Here is a 22,563-nt window from a genome sequence, read left to right on the forward strand (position 1 = left end):
GGTTTGCCCATGATTTTTTCCCATGTTAAATTTCCATTGAGGCTAGGTTTGCCCAAGGAGTCCTGTAATGCTAATTCCCATTGAGGCTAGTGTGCCCCCATTCACTACTTTTATATCTAGCGTCTATGACTGAGAGGTATTTCATCCTTATCTTGTATAGGTTATTTATGTTCAGTCCCGTAAATCAGTGCGTTAAAATTTATTTTCGGGATCTTGTCTATCCATGGAGCATGGGCATGGTATTATATCTGCAATGCCTGGATATATTGGATAACTAGTTATTTCAGTAACTCGGGGCGGCATAACTGACTGATCTAAAGTTTTAGATGTTTTCGACCATTCGGTCATATATGTCGCCTCGCCTCGATTAGAGGAATGGATCCACCACTAGACAAGATTTTGACCCCGAATACGTCTAGTGGATAAGGAGACCACTCGACACGTTACAGTCTGCACCCCAGGTCTCGACTGTGTCTAGGAGCAGAAAAAGATGAAAGGTCTGTCCGGAAAACACTAAACGTCAAGGTGAACATTTCTGAAACGCCATGGACGTATGATAAGCTTTTACCCAGTTTTAAGTAACTTAATTGGGCGTACCTAATAACCACATTTACCCAGTTTTAAGTAACTTAATTGGGCATCCCTAACAACCAATCATGTGTTAACCATATATTTGATTTAGGCAAACATACAGGTTACAAATTGTATATATTATCAATATTCAAGTATGTGTACAAAGTGTACTTTAATGTTGCAGAATTGACAGCCAATAGTATTCATTACATAGTTTACAACCAATCCGCGAGTCAGACGTATTCATTTTAAGTTTTATCACGTACGGTTGAATGTTTTTAAGGTTTAATGAAGATGGAGCTAATTTCATGTTAATATAGTTATAGTCTAAATTTGTTTTCATATATTTCTAGTCCACAAAGAAAATCATTGGCAATTTTTGTTTTTATTTTAGCCATTAAAAGGACTGTTTGGCGACTACTTTGTACTGAAGACGTTCTTAAGTGGTCTGGAGGCTAGAGCGTGCAGCGCACTCGGCCTCAATGTGTACTTGGGTCGGTCAAGTCTTTCATGGTGTTGTTTGTTTAATTTGCGTACGGCCAAACGATTTCCAGGTTTTGTAAAAAGTAGGTTTCAACCAATCATTGACATACTATTGATGCTAACATCTCTGGACATGTTGCGTAGGCTTCGGTTAGGTATCTAATGTTGTTCGCAGCTTTGCGTCATCTTGTTGTGTTCCTGTGTCTTCCTTTGCTTCCTTTAAATGCTACCCGATATTCTTCAATATGCTGTATTGCAGTCTTCTTGTCTTTGAAAAGTTTGTCTAGCCCCAATGTGTAAACTTGATCTTCAATGTACTGAAGGGCTTCCCGGTACAGTCTTTGGTCCGCCTCGTTGTTAGTCGCCTCTGTTTCACACATCTGGAAAATATTGATCTACTTCGTTTTCTTTAAATGAATGTGAGAACCTAACATTTCTGGTAACAACAAACCTGCACTTGCGTGTAAAGAAGGGCATGCTTTTTGCTTGCCAGTTCAACTGTCATTGAATGTTTCACGATAACCCAACGAAATTAATAAATATCCACACCCATGAATGTTTCACGATAATCCAGTAAGGTATTCTATTATATGCTTTTTTCCCCGTTAACTTTACATTTTCAGAATCGTGCAATATTGTTCAATACTACACGATTTCATACTCCACGACATGTGTCTAAAAATAGTATAGCGTATTAGGAACTACTTTGCAAACAAATTTAGTGCCCGATTTATCTTTTGGTTCATTACATTTGTTTGTGGATGAACTAAACCGTCGTGCTGTTTCATCCATTTGAAAGTAGAGATGATAAAATTAACGATGTGGACGAGTCCACTGAGTCACAAATGAAACTTTCAATCAAGCAAACGAATGAGAGTGATATTCGCAATGTCAGCAATAAATGTGAGAGAGACGCAGCAACTGAAAATACCATGTTGATCATTTAAATATTTATTTAGAAGAAATATTCGTAATACTTCGCAGATAGATGGCTTCATGAACATTTTCAATTTCTAAACAAAAATGTAGACCTTAAACTCAACATCTGTAAACATCATGTTACGTCGAAAAAGAATGATTAACATTTAATCTACAATCATAGAAAACTATTAGCTATATATATTATATAAATCATCTGAATTTGTTACTTTTACTTCCAAGGTATAGTAACCCAAACAGAAGAGCTTTAAGATACAAATATGTTTATGATTATGATAGTATGTAGCAGGTGGAATCATGGCTATGGACATAATTGCCAATTAATTTCATCTAAGACAGCAAACAGTCCAGCAGGGCTGTAGTGCTTTACAGACCATTGTCAGAGAAATCTCTTGTGTCGTACGTTCAGTAATCCGTATTGATGTTATATGTGCTACTATTTTTAAATTTATTTACGATTATATATATATATATATATATATATATATATATATATATATATATATATATATATATATATATATATATATGTTGAGAGAATGTGCACCGTAATTCTTGCGCATGTTAATCCCTTTGTTAGATGATCAAGCTTTGATACCAAAATTCTCTCTTACGAGCTAAAACCACATTATGACGCTATCGCAGTCGAAACATGCTATTATATTGTACTTTTTAACCTTAATATGTGTCACATTGATGTCATTTGTTATGCAAGTAATTGCATAAAATAATACAAGTGAACGCGCTCATTTAGTTAAAGCAATCTGCCTTCTGTCATTGTTATGTCTCGTTACGATTGGTTGATTACATTAGAGATTGTGCGTAATCGATCATTGCAGTAACCGCGTAAAGCGTCAAAACCGTGTTAAATTGTTAGGACCTGCCTCAGGACACAAAAGACGCTCTCCGTATGACATACCAACCTTCCGGAAATTTTGATTGGCTGCGTCCATGTTTACCCGCTTAATATATTCTCTTCAAAATCTGTGATCAGTATTCATCAGCCCGGTCTTGCAGCACGCACATATTGGGACCGAAGCTGATTGTGACTAAACGAGTTGAATGCCCTTTTGAATTGAATTTTGATGGAGTAAAGATTTATTGTAACTTAAAGAAAACCCAAATTGATTGAAAGTGGATTAAGTAAAGGTTTATTTTATACGAGTAAAATTTCAAAGAGTGGTAAGTACCCTATCCGACCGATAGCTGAAATACATTTATATAAGTTATCTCTTGATATCTATCTTTAACTTGCATTTGATAAAAATTTGGTTGCTAAAATAATCGTTACTCGGCCGTAAACTTGAAAATAAACATTCTAATCATCAAAGGAACTATCAAGTTCAGTCTTTAAATATCTAAGGTCACCAAGTGCAGAACTGGATATCTATTCCGAAATGTCGACAACATTTGATTGCAATTTGAAATGGAGTGTTATGTTTAAAATAAGATTAAAGTTAAAAAAGTGATGTAAAATGTATCCTTTCTTGAAATGTAAAACAGAACAATAAATTGGCAAGCTACAGGTTTGAAAAAGGTTGCTATACATTGTTCATCACTGTTTGGTTGGTACATGTAGCCAAAACGGAAGGAACGTATATCTGAGATGTGACAAAAATGAAGATATATTCGCTAGATTAATTCTTAACTTTCTTTTTTCAGAATGGTCTGGCTTTTCTCTCTCCCTGTGATCATCATCAGCCTGGTTCCATATGTCAAAGCAACAGTTGAGCAAACAGACGTCCCTGAAGAACTAACATGGAACTTTCACGTAGCACAGAAAAAAACGTCCATGTCAAACACACCGGCAAATGCCATTCAGTCATGGTGTACAAACGTATATAAATGGCAGTATGACAGCATTGTTCATGGTGGTAGAAACGCTTCTACTGGGACAAGAGAACTCGTAAATTATCTTTGTGATCAAGTGCATCTCTCTGTCCGTCGTACTGGCCTCGTCAAGCGCCAAGTCGCTCCCAGTGGACCAAAGAGAAGGCGAAAGGAGATTCGAATGTTGTCTGAAAAAGAACTTGATCTTTACTTCCGGGCCGTCAGAGCAGCTAAAGCGAACACGGTAACAACAGTACTACTACTACTACTACTACTAATGATAATAATAATAATAACAATAATAATAATGGATATGATAATGATTCAAGCTGATAGTACTAGTACATCATCAACTACAACTACCTACGCGGCAGCTACAAGTATTGATATTCGTAACTCTAATGATGCAATAAGCTCATAATAATCATAATAATAATAATAATAATAATAATAATAAGAAGAAGAAGAAGAAGAAGAAGAAGAAGAAGTAGAAGAATAACAACAATAACGATGGATATGATAACACTGGTCAACAGTGAAATCATTACTGACTTGAAAAGGCCCTAATCTGTAGTATTTTGGTGTGCCGAACACGAATATAACCGTGAAAAATTTGTATTGGCTCTCGTTTTGAAGATATTCATATACCTCATTTTCTATGTTTCACTGTGTAAATTTCTCCAGTAGGACTGCAGCAACATCCGGAATAATGATGTAACATTGCATAATACCATCATGCTCACATCATCCACAGTTGATTGCATCATTTTCTGATGCAATGCAATACTAATGCCATGCGGCTGCTGAAGTAAGTTGACGTCAGCAGTGTACTATACATGTGTAGGCCTATTATACTAATGCCAGGCGGCTGCTGAAGCTGACGTAAGCAGTGTACTATATAAAGCCCAATCAGATAGGTTCAGCATTTAAAATATTTTAGACGTTGTGCGAGACAGTTCAAGCTACTGTTACATAAAACTTATTATTTTATCCATTTACGTACAATAAAGAACAGTAATGCCTCGAAAGTGTGTTAATACCGCGGACAATTTTTGCTATATTTGTGGGGAAGTGACATTTGCCAACCAGAAGAAAAGTATCAATTCTCAAGTGAAGAAGGCATATCATCTTTACTTCGGATGCAAGGTTGGTGACCAAGACAAGCCTTGGGCTCCGCATATATGCTGTGCTACATGTACAACACAGCTTTCACAGTGGTTGAATTGCAAAAGGTCATCAATGCCGTTTGCAGTCCCAATGGTGTGGAGAGAGCCAAGCAACCACCTAAATGACTGTTACTTCTGCTTGGTTCCTCCTCTTTCCGGCGGAATAACGAAGCGAAAGAAGTCGAGAATAGTCTACCCAAACATTCCGTCTGCATTGAGACCAGTTCCACATGGTGAGGGACTTCCTATTCCAGAACCTCCAGCAGAATATTCTCTTGATTCATCTGACGAAGACAAAGGTGAGTCGACCTGTTCTTCTCCTGGTCCATCAGCATGCAGTGATCCAGATTTTCACTGTGATGCATCATCAACCCCACACAGAATAACACAGGAAGAACTAAATGACCTGATTGGTGATTTGGACTTATCAAAGAACAAGGCAGAATTGCTAGGATCAAGACTCCAACAATGGAATCTTCTAGAAGAAGATGTCACAATTACTGCATATCGAAAGCGCCACCAGCAATTGGAGCCTTTCTTCAGAAAGGAAAGTAATCTGATATTCTGTTCCGATATTGAGGGCCTCATGAATGCTTTAAAAATCACTCATGACCCACAAGAATGGAGACTATTTGTGGACTCTTCGAAACTGAGTCTCAAGGCTGTGCTTTTGCACAACGGAAACATTCTTCCATCTATTCCAGTAGCGTATGCTGTCCACATGAAAGAGACATACGATAACTTAAGGCAGCTACTGAATTCCATTGAGTATAACAAGTACAGCTGGCACCTCTGTGGTGATTTGAAGGTAGTTGCCATTTTAATGGGACTGCAGCAAGGATATACAAAATACATGTGTTTCTTATGCGAGTGGGATAGCCGAGCAAGGGAAATGCACTACATGAGGAAGGAATGGACTCACAGGCAGAATGTAGCCATTGGAGAGAAGAATATCCAACACCCAGCTCTGGTTGAGGCTCAGAAAATCTTGCTACCACCCCTTCACATCAAACTAGGTTTGATGAAGAACTTCGTGAAAGCCATTGACCGGACTTTGCCAGCATTCCGATACCTGCATGAAAAATTCCCTCGACTCAGCGAAGCAAAGATTAAAGAGGGAGTTTTTGTGGGTCCTCAGATTCGAGAGCTTTTCAAAGATGACCGGTTCAACAACTTGCTGGAAGGTGACGCGAAACAAGCATGGAATGCTTTTCGCCTAGTTTCTACAAACTTCCTCGGAAATGTTAGGGCAGAAAACTATTAGGAACTAGTAGAAGACATGTTGATGAAGTATAAGAAACTTGGCTGCAATATGTCTCTAAAGATTCACTTCCTTCATTCCCATTTGGATTTCTTTCCTAGCAACTGTGGTATTGTTAGTGATGAACACGGCGAACGTTTTCATCAAGATATCGCAACAATGGAACAAAGATACCAGGGAAAATGGTCCACTACAATGCTGGCTGACTACTGCTGGACACTCCTCAGAGATGCTCCCGAACAGCTGTACAAGAGACAGGCGAAGAAATCTAAGATGTAGTCAATGACTTGATTTTTTATAGGTAGGCTATTACAGTTGACCTTTTACTATTGGAATGCATTTCGTTATGTAAACATTAATTTCTTGCAGATTACAAAAAAACTAGAGCCAATTTTGCAATTTGACTGTCATATTCGTGTTCAGCACATAAAAATTGATAAGAATTGACTAATTTTATTTCAGTAACATGACTTTTGTAAAAATTTGTTGTCCAGTGTAATGGTTCAAGCTGGTAGTACTAGTACATCTACAACTACAACTACCTCCACGGCTGCTACAAGTATTGATATTACCAACTCTACTGCTGCAATAATAATGATAATAGTAATACTAATAATAATAACAATAACACCTTCAGCAATATTACGAAGAATAAAGAGAAGAAACATAAGCAGAAGAAAAATGTAATGTGTGAAGTTTTAGATTGCCCTCATTTTTCGAGATACCTCAAGAGTGTAATTTCCATAGACCTTTTTAATCTATCCGAATGTCAGTTTCATAAAATCCTAAACCAGATCATACCATTTACCATTCGTTGACATTGTTTTTGCTTTTCTCAGACCACAGCACCAAACGTTTACGAGGCACTGGCAGAATTTCATACCGGAATTACATCCATCTCAGCTCATGGAGGATGCAACTTCTTCGGCTGGCACAGAGTATATCTATTGATGTAATTATTTTAAATATTTAATTTTATTGTTCATGAGTGAATATCCATTGGTTTTAATTCATCTATCGTCATAAGTATGTTCATTTAAATGTATTGACTCTAATTCATTCCATTTCATCATCTTTCTATAGGATGCATGTTAATTCAACTTGTTTTCTTTAAATTTTGTTTTCTGCAGTTTTCTGCTTTACCTGTGTGAATAAGACACAACGAAACCTTGAAATCTCAATGCCGTAATGTGAGACATATTTATCTTTTATTTAATTAGGTATGAAAATATGCTGAGGGCTCAAAGCCCCGAGTTTGCAGAAGTGACAATCCCCTATTGGGATTCGCGTCTAGAGGCAAGGATGGAGCAACCAACCAGCACTGTTTTATTTACTGACCGTCTTCTAGGAACAGGATCCGGTGAAGCGTCCGGCGGAATTCTGGGAAGTGGATGGCCAACCTCTGCTGGTCCGCTTGTGAGGAATATCGGGACCGATGGGCCTCCTATGACCGATGAAGCGATTGTTAACGTGACAAGGATGACCAGAATGAGAGAAATCTGTGGGGCCGACTCAAGTATAGAGAGTGATTTAGAGTTTCATCACAATGGAATCCACAGATGGGTTGACGGTCAGATGGCCATGTTACAGACGTCTGCATTAGACCCCGCTTTCTGGAGCCACCATACTTTTATAGATTTTGTCTGGGAGGCATTCCGATTGAATTCTCAGAGAAATGGAGTGAATATTGAGACGGACTACCCTGAGAATCCAACCACTATGGGGGCTGCAGAACTGCACGCACCTGATGCAGCACTCGGATTCGCTGAGATGACGGTGATAGATGGATTGAGTAACATATTCACAACGGAGATCTACGAATATGACCCTCCACCGACCTGCAGCGTACAGAACCCAGACTGTGGGTCTAAATATCTCAAATGTGTTGTTTTAAGAAATAATGCTCACTGCGTCTCCAGAACGCTTGCTGAAGTAATCCAGTGGGAAAATGACCAAACGAGGCACACCACAGTTGCCCCTACATCACCCACCAGACCATCTACATCATTGCCTTCCATTTGTTCAACCCCAACCATATCTGCTCTTTATTCCGAACACGACAAGCCTTATCAAAACCACTATTGTCTGAATGGAAAGAGTGACATTCGTCAGTGGGTATACATTCCAGTGAAGGTCATCTACCGAAGACCTCCGGAATACACAAGCTATGGGTCCTACCCCATCTACAACGGTAAATCCAGCAGGACAAACGATATTTATGCCCCCGGAGCCTACACCCAAGTGTATCAGTACTTAAAGAACGGAAAACCAGCTAAATATGATAAATGTGCAGAGGGCGACAAGAGGATCTCGTCCGTCTACATCAAATCTGTTGGTCTTAATTATGACGGTACGTACAAGGAGTACGCCATCGTGGATCGTCGTATAGCTATTACAGAATCCACGGCTTACATTGCAGTGAAGAACCCAGCCATGGAAAGCACGTTAGCCCTTATTCAAGCTACTGACTCTTGTGGCAGAGTGTGTAGACCTGTTTGCAAAGTGCCAAATTCGAATATATACCGTCCCTGCAGTGGAGCTGTCCGGCTTACGTCAGCCTTCCCAAGACATTACGGTACTGACTTCGGAAATGCTGTTATGGACGTCTGGGATTTCATATCTGATAAGACCTGTCCTCAGTTTAACACCGAAAACATTGTAATTGCCTTTAACTGCGATTTCCAGACAGACTGGTTCTGGCCAGCCAAACAGCCACCAGTGCAACAGTCTCTTCCATCAGGACATGCAATTCATAAACCTGGAAAAGTACTCGGAACCGTAACGAGACAAGCTCCCACTTTAAAAACTGGTTCAATCCACAAAAAGGACACTGCTGTACCTGGTAAGTAAATAAATATTTCTTGCTATCATGGTCATGAACGTCTCTAATGTTTTACCGAAACTATAACTATAACTATATATATATATATATATATATATATATATATATATATATATATATATATATATATATATATATATATATATATATATATATATATATTCAAGGCTAAATTTAGCACCGAACCATAACATTTCCAAGCTTTGAAATGTATAGATGTTTATCAAAGTGAATGCATTATCCGAAGACAAATTTGCCATAATATAAGTTATTTGGACAAACCTCGATATGCAGATGGATCTATGAACATGGAATGTATAACGGACATCCACATACCATACTATTGTGAAGGTCCAGTTAAGAGCAGATGAATTTTTACCAGGCTACAAAATATTCCTCTCTTGATATTGCATATAAATATAATCGAATCCCTTCTAATCTCTAATGTTTTCTCGTTGCACACCTCAAGAATCGGAAAGGAACATACTGAACAAATATTACCACTGTTCTTGATATATCCTAAACGTTCATTACTTTAGAAGAAACGCAAGATTGAATTGTATCGCTTTTCTTAAGGATATCAACATCTTTAAACGTGCTTAACATAAATCCTTTAACTTCTCACTTTATTCGGTAAAACTAAAATACATGTGTTTATTAAATTCGTCTTGTGGTCCGTTTATGTTACATTTTTTAGTTTGCAACCAAAGTTATATTGTTAGGGTATCATCTACTGAAATTATAATATATTTCCGTTATATACACATTTTTTGTTAGGTATAAAGTCATTAACTATGCCACATTTACTGTGTCATGCATGTCTCTCTGTCATATTTACTGCCACGGATTTTTACACGTGTTAAGGTTAAAGAAATGTCCTCGCAGTTACTTTTATTTTATGGCACTTACTTTTGCTGCTCTTGTTCTCCCTCATTGGTGCACGGTGCGCTTTAGATGCATTTTGTTAACATTTTGAAAAGCATGTTAACTTGTACTTCCAAACTTGTTTTATCTCAATGATCATTACTATTTTGATATCAATCAACAAAATTATTTACAAAACTATTTGTAAATTATATTGCACATGCTTAGAAATGGAAGAAAGGTTTATACAAAATGTTGACACTACCTTTATCTGCAAGACTCCACCATTAATGTAGCATCAAAATTGTACCTATTTTATTTTTTTCTAAATATGTTTATCTTTCATGCTGAGCATTCAATTTATTTCTACTAATATACTATTCAAACATCAGTTGGTTGTAAAAGCATGACGGATAGTGGTCAGGAACGTTTCCTGTATTTTTGGGTTTGATCCTTCCTCAAAGATGCACATAGTCCGTTGCATGAAAACTTTTAGGATATGTTTCTGGACACAAAAATATGTCTAAAACAAACAAATTTGATAACGACTTGTCAATAAATGTTGATAAAATGAGAAACAGAGAGATAAATAAGACGAAACTTAGACACAATCAAAGTTAGGTAGATTAAGAACTTGTCTATTTTTATTCAACAGGTTGCGATCTAGGGTACGGATGTATTGTTAACAAACCTTGTGCAGTTCTAAGCGAAGAAGGGAAAGACACCGCAGTGTGCTCCACTCTGCAGTATCAATGCACGAATTCATGCCATTTGTATGCAAGGTGTTGGTACGGGAAATTGTACGTGCAGCAATGTAATCGTGGTACACGCTATGACCCATCGAACCTGAAGTGCGTGCCAGGAGTGTGTGATTACAGTCGTTCATCAATGGGGTCGCCTAATGCACGACTTGTGTGAAAATGAAGATGACGTCATGCCTTCTTGGAGAAGGAAAGAATGAACACCAGGACAAATGAGTGTTTGAGTGTTTCAGTGATAAATCTTCAGTTCAGATAGAATATTTTCATTAGATTTATTAGTGACACGTCCAACCATGGTTGTTTGGAGAATGATTCCATAAATCAGAAACATGGAAGTGATTTTCTTTTATTCCACGCCTCTTTTCATGTCAACAGGAATTGACATGATACCTATATTTTCTTTTTCTGTTATAAAGTGCGTTTAGTACAATATGTTTTCATACGATAATATTTTTTAATTAATATCTTGTACCTGAGTGAAATACTGCAGTCTTAACTGGTTGTTTTGGTTACCTTTTCAAGTAACTTGATGTTTGCTGCACGAATTCCTATTGAAATATATTTTATCAGTAATTTTCCCGATGGTGAATTGCTTTAATGCATTATTTTAATTGTTTTAATCTCAATGAAATGCTATTTGAGATTCAATATGAAAGAAATATTTTACAGGCCACGTTATATAAACCATGTCGTGGAAAAGTGTTCAGTGCCGAATATTACACAGGCCACGCTGGAAACCATCTCGTGAAGATGTGTAATGTGAGATATAGTACAGTTCACGATGTAAACCATCTAATGAAGATGTGTAATGTCAGATATCGTACACACGCTGTGAAACAATTCGTGGAGATGTGTAATGCCAGATATCGTACAGTTCACGCTGTAAGCCAAGTCGCGGAGATGTGTAATTTCAGATATCGTACAGTTCACGCTGTAAACAAACTCGTGAAGATGTGAAATGCCAGATATAGTACAGTTCACGCTGTAAACCAAGGCGTGGAGAAAGTGTGAAATTCCAAGCTACTTTAGAAATTTAGAATGAAGATTTTCTGCATGTAGGACTTTTTGTTGACTCGATTTTGATTAAGAAACTTTTTGTTGACTAGATTTTGATTAAGAAACTTTATCCGAATCTATCATTTAATTTTGGTAAAAAAATCGACTTAAATTGCATTTGTATGATACCCAAGTTATTAGGTTATATGTGTATGAAAAAATAAGACCTTCGAAAATCCGTGGTATAACAGTGCTTGTGTGAATGGTCTTTATAATACTTTTTATATATGAAAAAATCAATTGTTTTATTGCAGTTGCGTGCAATAATTCATGATTCAGAGTGCAATACGAAATAAATTTATTTTTCCTACACACATTTTCATTAGTATAAACTAATATATTTTAGGTGTTTCTGATTATTTGTTCCTTCTAAGTGAATATATATATATATATATATATATATATATATATATATATATATATATATATATATATATATATATATATATATACACATTTGTACATGCAGATTTGTTTTGACTTTTGTTATATTAGTATTGGTTTATGTAATTGATGTTAATCTTGTACAATCTTTAATTGTTTTTATGTGCAGGGCCATAATATAATCTAGCTGTTAGATTATTGTTCTGCACTGGATAAATAAAGCAGATTATTATTATTATTATTATTATTATTATTATTATTGTTCAAAATGAAGAAGACCCCCCCAACACCCCCCCCCCAAAAAAAACACAACAATAAACACGTTTATAGTGGAAATCGGAGTAACAGAGTCTGTGCAAAAAAGTGCTACACCCATTCAAAATAATCTTGCCAAGATTAAAAAAATGTAAGTTATGTCACTCACCGATCATACAATATGCAAGGTATTGTTTGGGGCCCTGTATGTGTATAATTATCAGCCAACTTACGACTGCCATGTAACAGGTTGTTATTAGGGGCCAAATTAAGCAAGTTAATCAGTTGTTATTTCATTTTTCAATAACCTAGATCACGTCAAGACTATATCAAACACTATAAATAAGACATAAGACAGTCAAATAGTTGCAAGGTACGAAGTATTGATTCGTGAATAAATGTGGAGAAAATTCTTATATAGTCACACCATTAAGAAAAAAGCATCCCCTCCTAGAAAAGAAGTAAGTTTTTATTTTGAATTTATTCTAACCTGGATATTGTGGTATTTCCTCTTCTCTCCGCTGAAGATACCACCAATTAAGGGCCGTTATATAAACTTCCCTTAAGGTGCCTTGTGCTCTATATGCAGGTACCAATTAACAATGTTAAGAAACAAACATCATTACTTCTTTCTTTCCAATGTGGGTATGTGAGAAAGCTTGCCAGTAGCTTCTCGTGAGTCGGTGGTTCTTTCCGGGGATTTCCCGGGTTCTTCCTCCACCATTAATACTGGCCGCCACGTATAGCCTATCGTCTGCTGAAAAATGGCGTTAAACCCTACAACAACAACAACAACAACAATTTCTTTCCTTAACATGAAGAACAGCAGATTTTAAGTGTTCGTCTTCAACATATCGTAATATAAAATGAATAAAGGAAAGAAAAAAAAACTGATTGTATGGGCATTGTTTTCTTTGTCAGTTTAACGCAACTTTCAACAAACTGATATTCTATACATGCCGGCCAGTATATTTAGAAGAGGAAGATCTCGGGAAAAAAACCAGGAAAAAACAATGACTCAAGTGAAGCTACATACATACATACATACATACATACATACATACATACATACATACATACATACATACATACATACATGCATGCATGCATGCATGCATGCATGCATGCATGCATCCATCCATACATACTGTTATGTGTATTTGATTTAATTTATATTTGATTTAATTTAATTGTCTGTTTGTAAGTTTTAAATTTTGTTATTTATTTCATTACATGTTAAAGTAATGTAATTGTGTTACTGGAATTTGATGTTTTCCAGAAATTTAGTTTAGTCGTAAACACTAATGCTGACTTAGCTCCTGACCTTGATTCGAAATCAGTAACAAACAGTTCGAGTAAACAACTTTAAAAAAAAATTCTTAATGTGTGATTTATAGGGTGGAATTGAGACTGACCGGGACTACATGACTTTAGACATAAATAGCTTCTACGACGTTCTAGAAATTCTGGAGGGATGACCCTCATCTGGGAATCTGTTTTGCGTCTCAAGCTAATTGTTGTTGTTGTAGGGTTTAACGCCATTTTTCAGCACACGATAGGATATACATGGCGGCCAGTATTAATGATGGAGGAAGAACCCGGGAAAACCCCGGAAAGAACCACCGACCCACGAGAAGCTACTGGCAAGCTTTCTCACATACCCACATTGGCTGAATCCGAGACTCGAACCCACGCAGACAGAGGTGAGATGGCAGTGATCCATAACGAATAACGCTTTTGACCACTCGGCCACTCGGGGCCCGCGTCTCAAGCTAATGTATAACCTTTGTCTAAAGAGGATGTAGTTAGTCGGGCGTTTTATCTTAGACACTGAAAGGTGTTTTGTTGTGGCCAGTTGAGTTACATTTTAATTTTTATTCAAATTATTTGGATTATGAAAGATTAATTATTTTCCTGGAAATATCTGAGTGCTGATAAAGAAGTTTTGGGCAAATACATTTCTTGAAATTTTATTCGGAAATTCAAACACCAGAATATTTTCAGTGGTTCAGCAAAGAACTGTAGACACATCCGTACTATACAGGTTAAAGCATACGTCATCTTCCATTTTGGGTTTTCGTCGGGACTCAAACTCAAATTCACTAGAACATTATTTTACTAGGACTAATAATTTTTAATTCGTGGATTGATCTTGGATTATTTTGGATTTGATTCTTAAAACCGTAAGTTCTTTTCCTCATTTTTACATTGTTTTTCCAGGGAAATAAATTATTTGTCAAATTTTACAAAGCTTGTTGACTTCACTTTTTCTTTGTTACTGTTTATGAGAGCCTAAACACGCAACAATACATACTTCATGAAAATTAAACAATGTTGTAAAACGATACATATTTGTTGTTTTTCAAAGGTTTTTATTTACTATTTACATATATCGCATATACCATATGCATCACATGTATAATATATCACATGTGCAGGCGTGAACTCGTTACATACAAAATCCAAATATGAGGAAAGTGCAGAAAATTGTGAAAATTTTGGTTAGCTTTTTCAACCATTTAATAGCTATATCTTGTAGTGGGAATTCAAGTTTGCATTCAAATAATGGATGGTCTACAGTTTCAATACAGGCACAGAAAGGCATAATTTGGATTTGGCAATTCGTTTCCAAAGCATGTTATAATTTACGGGCGATATGTCGTGAATAGCTTTAAAACGCACATCTCTGGTGATGGGGTCTTTTCGGGAAATTCCTCCAACACTTATGCGTTTTTCGTAAAATTTGGGTACGTACAATGTATCTGTGTAGTTATTTGAGCCTAAAGTGGGGTTGAAAGATTTTAGTTCCGACCGAATCCAATACATGCAAAGAATTTCCATTTTACCGAATACTCATCGTTGAGAATTTTTGTGGTATGTGCCGTATACGAAGGGTTCTTATTTTGAATTCAAAAAGAGCAATGATAAAACCACCTGCTGCGAAGGAGTTCACACTCACGCCTCTGGCAAGGGATTCAAACTTAGAATTCCACAAAAATACAAACATGTTTCTATTGATTGCAATGTTATAATGTTTAGGAAGGTCCATCACGGTAGCAGTGTACCAAATTGGACTGCAGGCTAGAAGGTTAACTAAGTGAGATTTGGAAACAAAGGATAAGTTACTGCTTTTCTAAAGTAATAGTGTATTTTCAAGTTTATTATAGTATTTCTTCCAGTGGTCATCAGGGATTAAGTCATTACCAAAAAGAAAACCTACGAATTTTAGTTTATCAATCCATAGAATGCCGAAAGGGTGATCAGTACGACTACGTCATTTTCCAATGAAGATACCTTTTAATTTGATATAATTTATCTTTGCCCCAGAGACCTTCTCATACATGCGTGTCCATAATAAATATCGTTCGATTGATTTGGCTGTGCAACAGAATCCCTTGATATCGTCCGCGTAAAGGAAGATTTTACAGGTCCTTGTTGTACCTCGTACTTAAGATACCTATGATTTTCTGGCTGCGAAAGGTTCATGTACTATTACGTATTAAAAAAAAAAGGGGGGGAGGGGTCCTGCAACCCTGACGTACTCCTTTTAAAATTGGAAGCGGATTTAAAGTAACATTATTTACCATGATAGTGTAGAAAATAGATGTCTTTTTAATAAAATCGAAATGAAACCTGAAAGATTCTAATAGTTTTCTACATAAAATTGTAGTTGTCCGAAATGAAGGGATTTTTCTTAGTCTAAACACGTAAATGCGATTGACAGGTATTTCTGTTCTGTATAATCACAAATATTTTTATCAAGTGGCTGTTATCGAAAATAGAACGACCCTTAACTCCACATGTTTGATGTAGGTGTGTAACTTTTGACATAACTTTCCCAAAGTAATAATTTTTGATAAAATTTTGTAATCTAAATTCAATAGGGAGATAGGTATATAAATTATCATATTACCGGAATTTTGATGATCCTTGCATAATAGTGCAATATCTGAGTTTTTTTTCAGAATTGGACAAAGTTTTGATTCAAAAATAAAATTATATAATTTGACAAGCGTATCACCTAAAAGTTACAAAGAAAAAGTGACATAAAACTCTTTCGTTAATCCGTCAGGACCAGTGGCTATCTTCTTCAGTTAGTCGAGGTAAACTACTTAGAAATTCGTCAAAAAGAATTTCGTTATTAATTTCGGATGTGTATAATTTGGAATATAAAATTATAAAACAGTTTAAAATATCAATACTAGAGTTATATGTCACGTTATTGCATTCAGTTTCAGTAATAATTTTATTACAACCGTCTTTTGGAAGAAGAACTGACTCGGTAGTTCATTATTATCTAATATTTTTGCTTTACTTCGAATTATTGAACCTTTATAAGTATCATTTTGTAATTCCTTTACAGACGTGCTTCGTTCGTGCAATTGGAGGAGGAGTTGTTAGTGTCATGTTGCTGTCTTTATTTGATGTAATCTTTATTCAATAATTTAATTTCAGAATATTTAAGTTTAGAAAGTTGCTTTAATAGAATATCTGGTAATTTCGTCTTTAATTTTAGCTTTCAGGTCATCCCACGATTCTAGCGAAAAGTCGTGATATTATAGTTCTCTTTCGATAAGGTCTGCAATAGTTTTTTTATGGCGTTAAGGCTTAAACGTGAGTTGTTACATTTCTAGTAACCCTTAACATAGGCTGACGAAGAGTTGGCTTCTATACATTAAATTACCGGATTGAGTGTTGTTAACAATTGGAGTATTTATAAGGAAATTCGATATATTTTTGGAAATGTTGAATAAATCAATTCGACTGGTTAGTATAAGTAGGGAGATGTATTCCTGTGTCATGTGTACATTTTAAGTGAGGGGTTTAACTTGCGAAAGGAATCTGTTAGATTAAAATTGGATATGATAGATTTTAGTATTTGAGTAGAGGTGTCACTATAGTTATTTAAATCAGCAATCCTATTTAATTGTGGGTTGGAATCGCAGTAAAGTCCCCAACGAGAATACTATTATGCTGTCCTGTAAAGGACGGGTATAAGGAAGTGAAAAATTTACTTCTATTTGAATCAGGGGTGGGGGCGTAAATGTTGATAGTACGGTAGCGTGTATTATTAAATGTCAATTCTCCATAAATTAGTCGACCATCAAAGTCCGTTTATAATTTAGTAAAGATAATATTACTATTAAAATTAAGAATTGCTACTCCTGATGAGCGACTCGATTAAAATCAGATCTCCATTACCTACGTGAAAATTGACAGCGATCGCTTAGGGGTCATGTTTTGTTGCCCTGTGTCAATCACCAGACTCGCTAATTTTATCAGCCAATCAGATGAATCCTTTTATCTTCGGGTTTGGAAGACTGAGCAATATAGCTGAAGAACATCAGTGTGTGCCTATCGATCTGATTCTCTTTCACATGTCTGAAAGCAGCATTTCCATTGGCTAACTCAAAGGTTACCAGAACATGACCCATAATTGGTCGCTGTCAGGTCTTCGCCAAGGACATTGGTGATTTGATTTTAAATAGATTGGACTCGAACCCAATCTCCAAAGTGAGTTAGAACATAACTGTTTGAACTGTATGTTGCCATTCAGACTTATGAGCTGTTGTGGTCTATTTTAATGTAGGAAAACATATATTAAGGAGCTCAGACGTCAATGCATAAAATGGCTTCACTTTGCATAATCTTGTTAGAACGTTAATTAGCTAACCATAGATTGGTAAGCTATATCGTTCATAACTACATTAATGCATATTTGACATTTTTATAACCTCATCGCTTTTCTGATTTAGTCGTTTTAGGAATGACGTTTCTTGCAGTATACTATCATCTTTACAATTTACTGCTTATATAATTTATTCTATGCCGAATAAGCTGCAGAGGTATCAGGATTGATTACTTACAAAGGACAAAGTTTGACTTTCGAATAAAATCGGCCATAAATCAGGTTTCAAAGACATCCACTATATGGGTTTTAAAAACAGCTTTGTTTTCAACACGGGTTTTAGTCTTCACTATAATTTTTTTCATGCAGATTGATGATGACGTCAAATACAGCAGAAAATACAAAAAGCCGCGAATCAACGTTATGAGCGACGTGCTGTGTTTGTATTCTATAGTGTATACATAAGTGCGAAAAAGAGAACATTCATATTCTTGTTACCGTTTATATGTATCAAAACTGATATATTTCGTATTAGTTATATCATTCTTAAAGTTGCTTCAAAATAACGAACACTATCCCCATTCATGCTGGATCAGGCGCAGATGTTTCATGTTTGTGTCATTCAGAATTGTTCTCTTGGTGAAATTATTTATACCAAAGATTTATTTTTCTAATGTAGTGCAGTTAGTTTTGCTATTTTATAGGCTAGTTAGAATTTGCCCAAATCTGAAGAAAAAGGTTCTTACCCAAAGACACTCTAGACTGACCCATACTGATCCAATGGCAGGATTCGAACCCGCATATTTTTTTCGCGAGTCTAGCACGTTATCCAATGGGCCACCTCGGCTACTGCATCCATTAGTCTCCCTTGGGAATATGCACGAGAGCGCACCGGGTCCATTCTACGTCCTTGATGGGAGAGGGGGTATGAAAAATTAAAGAATGTGTGGAAAAAAGTATTTATTAAGCTAACCTTAATTACTACACATTGACTAATGCGTTGTTACAAAGTCAAATAACGTGCTCTCCAGACCACAACCTCATTGGCTATGGGAATATATAATCTCTGAGAAGGAAGATGCAGTAGTGTTTAACGGCATTTCGGCGACTTCCATGTATTGTAACAGTCAATGCCATCAATGCCAAATGACTTTGCAAGTTAAGAATCGAAATCGGATGGATATATTTTAAAGAAACTTTCACTTCGTGGAGTCGATGTTTTCAAATTTTACGTGTTCATAGACTGCAATTGTTTTGATATCGTATACATCGTCTTCTTTGTTATGTTACTCTTTGCAATTGGGAAAATAAACAGTTCCTTTTAACACTTTTCCGTTCATATCATCTAAATATATTGACGTGTAAAATTGTTTCAATTTTTTTTTAAACGCATGGTTTAGAAATATGGTACCTCTATGTCTTCTATCGTATAGGGTGTCGCCCTCGATGTTTCAAGACCAGTTGAAAAGCTTGCACTAATAATTGGTAACTTGTTTTATAAGTCAAAGGAACTAACACGGAGGATTTTGACAACATGTCGATGACACAAAACAAATATTTGTAATTTCGAATTCACGACGCCAAATAAGAGACATCAGCTAAGTCGACGTGCTATTTTCATGATCGGATTCTTGCTATTTAGTTTGACTTTGGAATGTGTTCCTTGTACGAGTTTATGTAACGTGTACTTCGATTGTTTTTAACCGCAATAATACATCTTGCAAGATACAATTTTTGAATATATCTGTAGTTATCAATGTAGAGAGGATTGTAGTAAAAGATGGCTAAGAATTTGCCAGTGTTGTTGCTGCTCTTCCAGAAGGTAACGAACCGCAGATAAATTTCTTCGCATGACCTTTGCTTGGGATTTAAATACTTTAGGTGTCGGAAGAGCAATTGGTAGTGAAAGATGATTGCACATTTGTTGTCTGTTCTTGTTTGGTTTGGATTCTTCACTTCTTTCGTTTGATCATCTGCTGGCAAGGATGTGATCATTATCGTTTTTGTTTCAAACCATTCTTGATGTAAGTGCTGGAAAATGGGTTATTTTACCGGGTAGAGTTTTAAATTCTCGTTGAACATCTGCTTTCTCCGCCATTCTTGTGGCCGTGTCATTCGTCATCTTTGAAGTTGCTACATTTTGTTTTCTTCTAAATATTTCTGATGAAACAGCGAAAATCGTTGCAATAATTATCAGCAAGGTTGCAACCTTTCGGCCACTGATTGGTCTGTTTGATCCATTAATGACTGTAACGCTTCTTGTAACTGAGACATCTTTGTGTGATTAGGATTTGGAGGTAAACTTGGTATCCGTTGTTCGTATCAACGGTCGTTTTCCGTCCATGCTTGTTAGAAACTAAAGTTAATGGTCGTCGTTCCATTAGATCCAAGGGTACAAATGTGATGTTCAAGTAACGTGTGTCACTGTCAACGTCTCTACCTTAACAGCTCTACGAAACGAGCTCCGGCTATTGAAGAAAGGAAGATCTAAATTTAAGAACTGTCATATTAGCATAAAGAATAATCCTCCTCGTTCAATAAGCCGTTTTTATTTTGATCGATTGTCATTTGCTGTTCATTCTTTAGATAAGAGGATTAGCCATAACTATCAGTTTGTGTTTGGAATTCTAAGATTCCATAAGCGACACAAGTCATTTAAACCTTTATACCAGTCATTTGTTCCATGGTATAACAAATTCATAGGTAAGAAAAACCACAATGAAGAAAAAACCTTTAAAGTTCATGTTTTTCTTTCTTTCAAAAGTCACACAGTTTTGGCTGTCACGTGTTTGCAATAATTTACACTTTTCCATGAATGAATCTGCTGGTAACAGAAATAGAGAAATGTAGTCACGAATTGAATGAATGGTTTCGACTTATGGAATAAGTTATTACAAAATTAGCTGATAATCAACGAAGTCTTGAACACTGCCATTGGCTTCCTTCCACCAAATTTTTTACCATGCAGACTTCAAAAGTCATTGAAAGCTGTATGTCATGTTTGCAGTTTATTATTATCTGATCATTTGATAAGTAGCCGGTCTTTTATGGCATTCAGACACCAATAATTGAAATGTTTATTCCATTTCGGATGAATTTGTTTTTTTCATTTCACTTGAAAATCTTGACAAACTCTCCATAAATGCATTCTTGGAGCTCTTGAGGAAGAATCTGAAGTACAGTCCTAAACAGGACATATATCTTGATATCAGTACCACACTGGTGACAGATGTCCTGGCATGGCATGTTTTATAAGTGTTCGCAAAAGAGTTATATCATGTCTTGGCACAAAGCCTCTCTTTCGACGTTTCTACAGCCTTCGTCAGTCATTTAGTTATCAATGCTTTTGAATGCAATTGTACTTTTCCGTTTCATTTGAATCTTTACAAAGTTTCTGGTCCATTAGTAGATTCTAAATCTGCTCTTCTGGACTGTCCATGTACAAAATTCTAATTCGTTCTTGCAGATGCTAATGGCATATGTTATGACATCGATAGCCTTATACCGACATAGATAGTTGCTTTTCACATAGTATTTCCCAAGAATTAGTCTTGTTATCCTACGGAAATATGAGTTTAAAGATAGAAAACGATGTTGGGTTTTGGAATGAATCCTGACAATTCACTGTAAATGAACCAAAGGTAAAGTATTCAGTTCTTTTATGATATTTTGTACCAATCAAGGGAATGCACCGACAGCACGGAGGACATCCGGAATGCCCGTGGAAGCTGTATCTTTCAATTCCAATTCGTGATATTTCACACCAGAACTGAAGCACGGGTTTTGGTCCCAATATCCCCTTGGCCCAAGTGGCTCTGGCTAGGTTTGGGGCAGAGGTATTCCAAATAAATAGGCCACTCCTTGGAACGTCTGAAATCAACTTTTAAAATTACTAGAGCAAGACAAATCGACCGGAAATGTGTATTATTCTTTGATTCGTGATTCGTGATGAACGTGTGGTGGTACTGTAACTGGTTTGTGAGTGTACTGATGATATCCATAGCTGGGTAAAATAATAGCATAGTGGTAAGGTCGTAACATATCACAAGTGTCACACAGTACAGCATCTCACTGGTCGAAGGAAATAGCGTCTCTCTCGACTTGGCTGAACGTGGAGTCAGACGTGGGTTCTTCACACTGTTTCTATATGTAATTCATTATTTTTGGTATGCGTCTGAACTTAAAATGATCGTTCTTAATTATGGTGTAACTTTTTATACCGAGTTCGGTTTCCTTATACAGTAAAGTATTGTGAATTCTTGAGCATGGTAAATTGTGGGAATATGAGTGAGAAAGTGATGTCACAAGTTACCTGCATTCTGATTGGAAAATAGAAATCACACCATGAATGAATTATGTTACACGCGTTCTGATTGGTGGAAATCTCCAGTTGGTTTCGATTAGAATATATATATATATATATATATATATATATATATATATATATATATATATATATATATATATATATATATATATATATATATATATATATATATATATATATATATATATAATGT

The 22,563-nt window shown here is 36.1% G+C and overlaps 1 protein-coding gene across 1 annotated transcript; it reads left to right on the top strand.

Annotated features, from left to right (window-relative positions):
* Positions 1–2,797: 2,797 nt before the first annotated feature.
* On the top strand, positions 2,798–12,085 carry LOC149782656 (uncharacterized). Its single transcript, XM_089934148.1, has 5 exons — positions 2,798–3,177; positions 3,658–4,069; positions 7,092–7,204; positions 7,473–9,094; positions 10,614–12,085. Exons 2-5 carry the CDS (start codon positions 3,659–3,661, stop codon positions 10,874–10,876), a joined length of 2,409 nt encoding a protein of 802 aa, XP_089790274.1. The 5' UTR covers positions 2,798–3,177; position 3,658; the 3' UTR covers positions 10,877–12,085.
* Positions 12,086–22,563: the final 10,478 nt, after the last annotated feature.

This window comes from Sinohyriopsis cumingii, chromosome 15 (genome assembly GCF_028554795.1).
Source record: "Sinohyriopsis cumingii isolate HCF-2022 chromosome 15, ASM2855479v2, whole genome shotgun sequence".
Lineage (NCBI taxonomy): Eukaryota > Metazoa > Mollusca > Bivalvia > Unionida > Unionidae > Sinohyriopsis > Sinohyriopsis cumingii.

Excerpts from the sequence above, each read along its gene's own strand:
- LOC149782656 (XM_089934148.1), top strand. The coding sequence starts at position 3,659 with ATGGTCTGGCTTTTCTCTCTCCCTGTGATCATCATCAGCCTGGTTCCA. Across the intron at positions 4,070-7,091 it reads GAGCAGCTAAAGCGAACACG|ACCACAGCACCAAACGTTTA; the intron begins GTAACAACAGTA and ends TGCTTTTCTCAG. Across the intron at positions 7,205-7,472 it reads CACAGAGTATATCTATTGAT|GTATGAAAATATGCTGAGGG; the intron begins GTAATTATTTTA and ends TTATTTAATTAG.